The 8,955-nt window shown below is 36.5% G+C and overlaps 1 protein-coding gene across 1 annotated transcript; it reads right to left on the bottom strand.

The window, feature by feature from the left end:
- Positions 1-4,258: 4,258 nt before the first annotated feature.
- On the bottom strand, positions 4,259-7,274 carry LOC114315759 (ferritin-3, chloroplastic). The gene is made up of 8 exons (XM_028262360.2): positions 6,763-7,274; positions 6,374-6,457; positions 6,200-6,260; positions 5,997-6,084; positions 5,201-5,262; positions 4,864-4,929; positions 4,689-4,752; positions 4,259-4,536 (listed from the first exon to the last, which is right to left on the bottom strand). The coding sequence occupies exons 1-8, from the start codon at positions 7,077-7,079 to the stop codon at positions 4,481-4,483; spliced, it is 798 nt and encodes a 265-aa protein (XP_028118161.2). The 5' UTR covers positions 7,080-7,274; the 3' UTR covers positions 4,259-4,480.
- Between the last annotated feature and the right edge of the window lie 1,681 nt (positions 7,275-8,955).

The raw sequence follows: 8,955 nt of genomic DNA, 5'->3' as shown, positions 1-8,955 counted from the left end.
ATCGTTAGTTAAATGCCTCTTTGAATACGTGCTTAGACCGCATGCTATTAAATTGATTCATATGCCATGTTAGTAGTCGAGCTTAGTAATTGCATATCGCATGTGTTGCATTAGTTATGTTGCATTAGTTAGGATCATACATTTTTTCTAACTCTTTTGTTTATTTTGGCTTGGAGTACTAGGTGAGCCTTTACTCGTTTTAGCATATCGCATAAGGGTGGTTGTTGTCATATCCAGCATGTTCACCATGAGGCTAATTGCTTAAATGATATGACTGTTTGAATGCCTATAGATGAAGGCTAATTGCTTGAATTGGAATGTCTTGATTAATGTGCATTTAAGCCTACGTTTTCAAGTGGCACATTTACAAACTCTTTTCAAAAAACAAACATGAGATCAGATGTTCCAGTTCTTGCAAAAATTAGTCTATACTTGTGTGAGTCACATAGTAAGTTAGCGTAATAAATCGGAACAAGAGCATATAATGTAAATAAGAATCACATCATAATTAGTAGGGGCCGATCTTTGATCGGGCAAGTGGGGGTGCTCAATTCATGACCTTCCCCTCTCGTACCTAAGTTCTCGAGCCGAGGCAACTTTGGTGATAGCGGACTAATGGTCTTTGGCACGAGTCTTGGGTTTCCTAAATTGCCAAAAAAAATATTTAGGCGACGACTCTGAAATCTAGCAAAAGCAGTCAATTTTTGACATTTTATTCAAAACATTGATTTTCCAAAAAGAATTGTCAGATTTCGACTCTTTTTATGTTTTCACTATTTTACATTGCACCTTTAAAATCATATTCAGAACCACGGGTAGTGTCTGAACTGTAGGGCTTCTCGTCTTCTGAAAGGAGAGCAAAAAGTCGAGCTACAGTAACATTGCTTACTCGGCAACATTATTCAACAACAAACATTACTCGGCAACATTGCTACGATAATGCCACATAGCTACCACCTTGTTGAATTCACACAGCCGCTCGACTGTTTTTGGACGCTCAGCACCACAACTCGATCGCCACGCTTATCGGCCATGATAGTCATCACTAACGGTGCAAGTATATATCCATAATCATGTTGGCTATAACCGCAATACCGTCTCGGCATAGAACTAGCAACTCGGCTTCAAATTTGTCAAATATTTCAGAGGTGTCAATATCAAGATCTAAATATACTAGAAGGTTTGTGTTGACTTGAAGAGTCCAGACCCATCAACCAAAAGAATCAAAAATTAATCAACGTTCACTGATAGTTGCGCAATAGACCAAATTTTTGAAAAACTAAAATTTTCAAAGTTGTAAAAATCAAGTTTTGCATATACTGATGTGAAGTACTCAGTACTCATTGAGACGAGTCCAACAGAACAAACCGCATCAAAATCGGACTTAAAACGAAGGAAATATATGGGCTCAAAGTCACGAGTTTGAAACTGAAACATTTTGCCTTTCACGACGTGCAACATAAAGAAGATGCCATAATGATTTAACGTGCGCTTCTTGGCACAAAGTGCTTTGTTGTATCTTATCGCGTTCAGGTTAATCGGATGGTCCAATAACTTCAAAGATGCCTACCCTCTAGTTTTTCGATTTGTAGAATCCTTTTTGGAGTCCAATTTTGCCAATTCCGAGTCTCACTTTAGGATCCTCGAACCGGCCAATTAGGGACATTAAATGATAGATCACCGGTCAGACCATGTCTGATCGACATGCAATTTCAACAACAGTCTCATGAAGCTATGTCGTAATCATCCATCTTCGCCAATCCTTCATTCATCACCTTGGCCATATAACGCCAACTGGAGCAAGACCCATAACTTGGATTACTTTTACTTTCGGCTCCGCAACATGAAATCTACGTCGTCCAAGGTCCAATCACAATGATCCAATAGTCGTTTTCAATTAGTTATTTGGAGCGTTCCAAACACATCTGTACTGTTTGATTTTGCCAATTCCATACCTCAAATTTGCACGTTTCAGCAACTAACAAATATTTGATGACTTCTCGGCTACCTAACAGCCCAAATCATGTCTCTCTAACGCGGAACATGCACACCAAAATACGCAATGGGCCAATTTTGGCTTGAGTCCATTTCCAATCCCTTTCAAATAACATATTTCATTCAAAAGGAATGGGGCCAATATATGTTGTATACAATGCAGGACTAGCTTACTCTGACTCGGCACAACCACAATTCAACTTATCAATCTAGCTCAAGGGTAAGAAATCAACTTAACAATCTACTTCAACTTGCTCGACTCAGTAATTCCTTACAACGGTGCAATGCTATTTTTTAATGTTCTACCACTGGAGTAGATTTTTCAGCTTTCACTTTTTTGTGCCTAACAAGTCTACATTATCTGGTACAGGCAATCAATGACACGGGATGTATTATTCACAATGTTTGCAAGGTCTGAAATTGCACGGAGAGCCATCACCAAAGCCTTCGAATTTAGAGTGCTCTTCGTGCTTGGCATGGAGAGTCGTCAACAAAAGCCTCCGAATTTGGAGTAAGACATACATTTATACATACATTCAAGCATACATGCATTCATACAGTCATTCATTCATTTATTCATTTTATTCATTTATCGGAAGTGTTCTTTATCCAGAAACCTACTATCTATTTGAACAACATAGCTCAATAATAAAAACTCCCATCTTTCTATCAAAGACAATGAAAGTTTTGGGGCAATTGCGGGAGCCTAGAAAAAATTTCAGCTCACTTAGGTCCAACCCAAACAAGTCTTAAGAATGGGCTAAAACCGACAAGAAAGCCAACCAAACAAATATCACATCTATATAAAAAGAAAGTAAGACATAGAAGGTAAGGGGGTTCTCACATCTCTGCAACACAACACAACACAGCACATTCAATACCCTTGATTTCTTCATATTCTTTCTTTGATTCAAGTTGCTTCATCAGAGTGTCTCCGACCAGCAACCTCGATTGAGTGGTGCTGACTATGTTCATCTTCGCAGATCTACAGGGGTTCAGCTTAACTTTTCGTTAGATCTCATCAACAATCCATGTGAAAGGATTTTGGGTCTCACGGTTATTATTGGTATGCACTGTTTTGGGAAGTTGGATTGATGTGAGTTGGGATTGAATAACCACAAAAAGATAAAATATATTTTTTAACCTCAAGCTAAAAAATATCACATTCAAATTATAATTATTTTTTTTTTTTTTTCATAAAAGTCAAAAAAATCAAAAAGACTATCCAAAATGAGACTTTTTAGCCTCAGATTAAAATAGTCAAAAAATCAACCCACATCCTAAATGAAGCCTATGTATAAAAAAATATATTTCAAAAAACATTAATAAAAAAGTGTATTGAAATATATGTATATATATATATATATTGACAATATTTCAGTTTCAATAATACTACAGTTACCATCATTATACATACCACATTTAGTGAAGACGGTAAACATTGCTATTTGATTTTTAACAAGCACCTAATGTGCTGTCGTTAACAGGACCTCATTCATTTCGTATTCCCCCAATTTATAATATTTCCTATAAAACAAGAAAAAAAACATAAACAAAAGCCAAGTGGCCCAAAGGAACTTTTCCATGCCTTATGGCATATTTGCACTTCACAAAAGGTTTACTGACCTTCCACAATTCTACTCTATAAAATAAGTAGGAAATTGGAAAAAGATATCAACTAATTGAAAGAGTTTAATTCACATGCACTCCTAATGATAGCTACCTCCCAACTCCACACCATTAAGGGCACCAATACAGAAACTTGAAACTAACAAATCGAACCCAATAATAATAACAATAATACAGATAAACAAGATTCTACCAATTTATTGATGAGCAAGAATTTGTGTTTGGTTGTGTTTGATTTTTGTGAACAGAGACTTATTGAACTCCAAATTCGTAGCCATATCTCAAGTTTCTCTTTCCTAGCTCACCCCTGGTTGGTTGGCATAGAAGGGTTTTTAGTATAACATCATGAAACTTAGGACAAGTCATAAAGGGGCAGTTAAAATCTCTGAAAAAGAAACTGACTACCCACAGATTTAAATCTCAACACTGGGAAACACCAGGGCTACAAACAAATTGAGCATCTAGGGGCTGCAAGCAACTGATCTGCTGCTTCTCCCCAAGCAGTTGGCAGTGTAGAGATAATGGCAGATTGGGTAGTACCTAAAATGTCGACAGATCGGACCATGAGGTTGGTTCGAGTCGCCATGTTCTTCCACATAGAACCACAGTAACAAGCATGGAAATGCAGATAAAATTTCTAGAACTTGGCAAGCACTAACAAATGAAATCTCAAGCACTTGAAAGTTGTAACAAATATTAATATAGACGACTAAACTAGTCCCATACGTGCTTTTCATCTATCATCAACACAACTTCCTGTAACTAACCACACCCAAAATCTCTAATTGAAAATCTCAAACCACAAAAGACCGTGCTCCAAATTGGCAAATAAAAGAGAACATGTCCAGATTCACCATCATGCAACAACATCAGCTTCCTCGTGGAGGAGCATCTGATTAAAATGCCAGACTCCTGAAATGCCAGGAAAAAAAAGTAGAATTTAGAAAACAATATAGAGAGCATATAGAGAAATCTGGAAGCACATGTATAATAAGGCTGAATTTGTAAAAACAAAATTGAGTAAAGAGAGGACCCAGGGTTGAAGTAAGAATTTCGGTTCATACCATGTCCTTTGCCGACTCTTCTTAGCTGTGCAACATATTCTGAGATCTTCTTAATGGCTTCCACCTAATACAGAGGACAAAATTAAACCCCAAATTCGGTTTTCAGAAGTATATCTTCTACCAAGACATATAAAGAAATTTCAGACAGATGGGAAGCATGAAAATTGTAGTTCACCTGCTCATTTAAAAATTCACTTTCAATAAAATCAGCCAACTGCACATCATTGTGCCGCATCGCTACCTGTTTTCACAAAGTTGGTCAATGTCACTAGCAACCAATTGCCTCTCTTAAAAAACCAAAAACAAAAAAAAACAAAAAAAGAAGATGGTGGGGAAACAAATTCAAACACTTTGGATTACAGGGATCAACTTTTCAGTCCTGAGGGTCATGGAATCCAACTTCACAGTTAACAAGCCATTATCTCCATGGTTCATATTTAATTGCCTAAAAACAATGAAAACTATAACAAGAACTAAAGCTAAGGAAACAAGAAAAAGAAGAAATATCTTACAGCGTGCAAGTTCAAAAGTTTTTCATTTGTCAACTTCTCCAAAGACAACGCAAGCTCCATTCCTAAATCAACAAATAAGAGTTCATATGTGAAAACTCAGAACCATGAGTGCACAGGTTGACAAGCCATGCACACAAACAAACCACATAATGCTGCACTTTGCAAGAGCTTAGTCCTTGCTCAAGCACCATTAGTAACATAAAAACAAAGCACTGAAACAACAGACAAAACGAACTAATATATGTTCCTCCAAGTGAATACTACATGAGTACGTCACTGTGGACATCAATACAAATTAATATACATATTTGCAAGGAAGTCCATGAGCAAGAATTTCCATATGTGCTAAAATGAATGCTTCTTACTTTATCAAAACACACTACATGATAAAAACCATCGCATGAAATTCAATTGCGTTTAGAGTTTAGAAGGGCAGAAGAGGGAAACAAGTGTTAAGGAATAAATTGTACTTTATGGGCTATAGAAATCATAATCTAATGCCAAACAGATGAGCATTTGAATACATCTAAATTCCTATATACTGTAATGCTATGTTTGGTTCATTGGAATGAGAGGAAATGGAATCATCATTTCATGAAAATGTTCATTCTCACGCTTGCTTCCCAAATTTTTTTTTATAAAAAATGCATTACAAATGGAATCATCAATGAATGGCCATTTATAAGAAGGCTAAGGAATTATAATTTCCATTCCAATTAACTTTCATTCCAGTAAAACAAACTCTAATCGATAAAGACGGCAATGAAGGAGGTCCAGAGGAGCATATAAAACTTACCATACAGTGCGTCTCCTTTCTCAGCATGGTCAAACTCAGACAATGGCATCAGAATGGATTGTAGCTTCACTTTGCCACCGCGTTTGTTCTAAAATTTATTGGGGAACACACATTAGGATTCAAATTCATAACAAAACTACTTCAGTTTTCCGAACAACATGAAAAAATAAATAAATAAATCACAGGAGCAATTTTTCAAACACCTGGTACTTCATGAACTTCTCAGCATGGTCTCTTTCCTCTTCACTTGATTCCTCGAAAAACCTACAAATAACAAAATCACAGATCAAATCCGACCTTTACCCAACAAACACTAGAGATAATTTTTTTTTTTTTTTTTTTTTTTTGGGATCAATTTGAGAGTAACGAATGGTTACTTTGCGAGACCCTTGAGAGCAACGTTGTCTCGATCGAAGTAGGCAAACATAGCATGGTACACATAGGAAACGTTGTATTCAACACTGTCAACACAAACAAACATAGAAAGAACATCAGAAAGAAAGCGAATCGAAAATTAACTACACAATCAGAATTCAAACAGAGTTGAAAATGGCCCAGAAAAGAGTATAAAAACCAAGAAAACCATGCAAAGTTTTGACATAAATGTTGAAACACTGATTTTGACAGATACGTCTTCTTATGACTGAATATCAATGAAAATGAAAGCAATCACATCAAGTCAAAGTCTAATACATCTTATACAGAAACAGAGGAACCAGAAATGGTGGATTAAAAGGGAGAAGAACAAAAAAATATGAAAACCCACTTGATCTGTTCGTTGATTGAGGCTTCACACTCATCGGAATACTTCTGGCGAGCGAGAGAGGCTTGAGGGACATTAGGGACAAGCATAAGCTCCTTCTTCACCTCTTCGAAGGGATCGAAAACGACTCCGGTTAAGGGACTATTGTTCGAACCCTTGGCAGCGCAAACCACGAACCCATTTTGACTCTTCGATTGCGAAACGCCGAGAACAGAGGCCGCAGAGTTCAACGAAGAAGACGAAGCAGGGAACATAAAGGGGCTCGGATTGTCGCCATGAGTGTTCAAGAGAGAGAAAGCAGAAGCAGCTCTGAGAAGCATGGTTTGCAGAGAGAGAGAGAGACAGAACAGGGGGAAACGGAGAGATGTGTGGAAAGGGATGTGAGATATTTTGAGAGAGGGAGAGAGAGAGACGTGGAGAGATAGGAGAAAGAAGCTGTTTGGGATTGGGTCGTTGGATGGGGGTCAACGTGGACGTTTGAGATTAAGTGGTGGAAGAGGGCGCGTGGCAACCCCGTGGAATATCTGGAGATGCTTCATCTATTTGTCTTTTGCAATCCCAACAAAAGCAAAGAAAAAGATGGCGTTAAAAAACAATCAAATTTGGATTAGGTTTCGCTGTTTTTAATAAAGTTTAAAAAAAATATTATTTTATTTAAATTATATTATTGTTCTATTATATCACTTCCAAATCAATTTATGTTTTATAAAAAAATTAAAAAATATATTTATTTAAAACATCTTAAATAATTCTTTAATTAATTACATTTTACCCTATAATTTCTATGGATAACATGTTATTTTCCCGCATAATAAAAATGTACACTTAATTTTCTTGTAGTCTGGCCTACCGTGTAAAAGTAACAGATTAGGTTAAAAGTAACAACGCGTATCTAAAACTCACTGAACTAGGCGTGTGTAATAAGATTGAATTGATTAAGTAATGACTTTGCGCATTTTCTGTTTTTATTCATTTTTGTTTTTTCCGTCTTTCTTTTTCCTCCTTTCTCTTTCTTTCCTTCCTTGTTGCTACACTGCACAGATCACCCTGCCATCTCCTCACTGTCACCTCTATGTCCTTCTCACTCACTTCCTACAACAACCTAAGACCACCACCATTGAAACTATGGCCTTCTATGGTAGGCCAGCTACCCTGAGGCCACCCAAACCACCACTATTTTACATTGGTCTCTTTGGAAAGTGACTACCTTAAAGGTTTTTTGATTTTTTAACTATTAATATTTTAATAGGTTATTTTAATTTTTATGTTTGGAAAGATGAGATGAATTTTTATTTGAGTTGATGTGTTGAAAAATATGTTGAAATGATATTTGAAATTAAAATGACAAATTTATTCCTAAGATCACATTTTTCAAAAGTGATGTAAAGGGACAAAATCATAATTTAACAAGTGATGGAACAACTTGACAAGGTGACAGTGTAGGCCACGGTAACCCTTTTTTTTTTTTTTTTCCTTTTAATATAAAGGGTTGATTTAAGAGTTTTTTTTGACTTTTTTTTAGTTTGAGGCTATTTCCCATCTTCCCAAACACTCCAATTATCTATTTCTTCTACCATTATTCTTCTTCTCCTTATCATTACATACACACACATTTGCATATATAGGCGCACATAGCCAACTAAACCAAGACCCAAATTGTAGTGGAGGCTATCACCATGGGTGCCGTAAGAGAGGAAGGTGGTGGGTGGTGATTGAGTCGAGAAGAAAGACGGGTAGTGCAGGTTGATGGTAGTGTAGTTGATAATATGATGAGAGATGGATGAGCTTGTTAGATGATCAGAACAGTGGGCTGCTGGATTTCTATTGGGTGTTTTGTGTGCTTCGAGGAAGAATACAAAGGAAATGAGTGAGTCGATGCTCTTGTGCAGCCATGGGTAGTTGCAAAAAAAAAATAGAGAGACCGAAAAAAAAAAAAAAAAAAAAAAAAAGATTAGGGAAATATTTTATTTTCACAAATTTCATAAATGGTAAACACTATTTAGATAAACACCATTTTGGGATGATGCTACAATCCCGTTTATTAATTGGGTTGCATTAGGTGATAGAAAGGAGGCAGTGCTTGCTTGGTGTAGGAGAGGGTTCGAGAAAGGAGTTGGAAAATTCGAAGATCTTCGAAGATCTTTGAAGAACAACTTCGAATTCTCTAGAATATGATGAGAGGCTTAGATTCTTCAA

The sequence above is a fragment of the Camellia sinensis genome, chromosome 8 (genome assembly GCF_055761805.1).
Source record: "Camellia sinensis isolate YWXY chromosome 8, ASM5576180v1, whole genome shotgun sequence".
In the NCBI taxonomy this organism is placed as follows: domain Eukaryota; kingdom Viridiplantae; phylum Streptophyta; class Magnoliopsida; order Ericales; family Theaceae; genus Camellia; species Camellia sinensis.
Note: the sequence above shows the minus strand (reverse complement) of the source record. Positions and strands in the feature narration are given on the sequence as shown.

Bases quoted from the DNA above. Each gene is read 5' to 3' on its own strand.
- LOC114315759 (XM_028262360.2), bottom strand. From the start codon at position 7,079: ATGCTTCTCAGAGCTGCTTCTGCTTTCTCTCTCTTGAACACTCATGGC. The intron at 6,458-6,762 runs GTGGGTTTTCAT...TTGTGTTGACAG, and splicing joins TCAATCAACGAACAGATCAA to TGTTGAATACAACGTTTCCT. The intron at 6,261-6,373 runs GTAACCATTCGT...TGTTATTTGTAG, and splicing joins GCTCTCAAGGGTCTCGCAAA to GTTTTTCGAGGAATCAAGTG.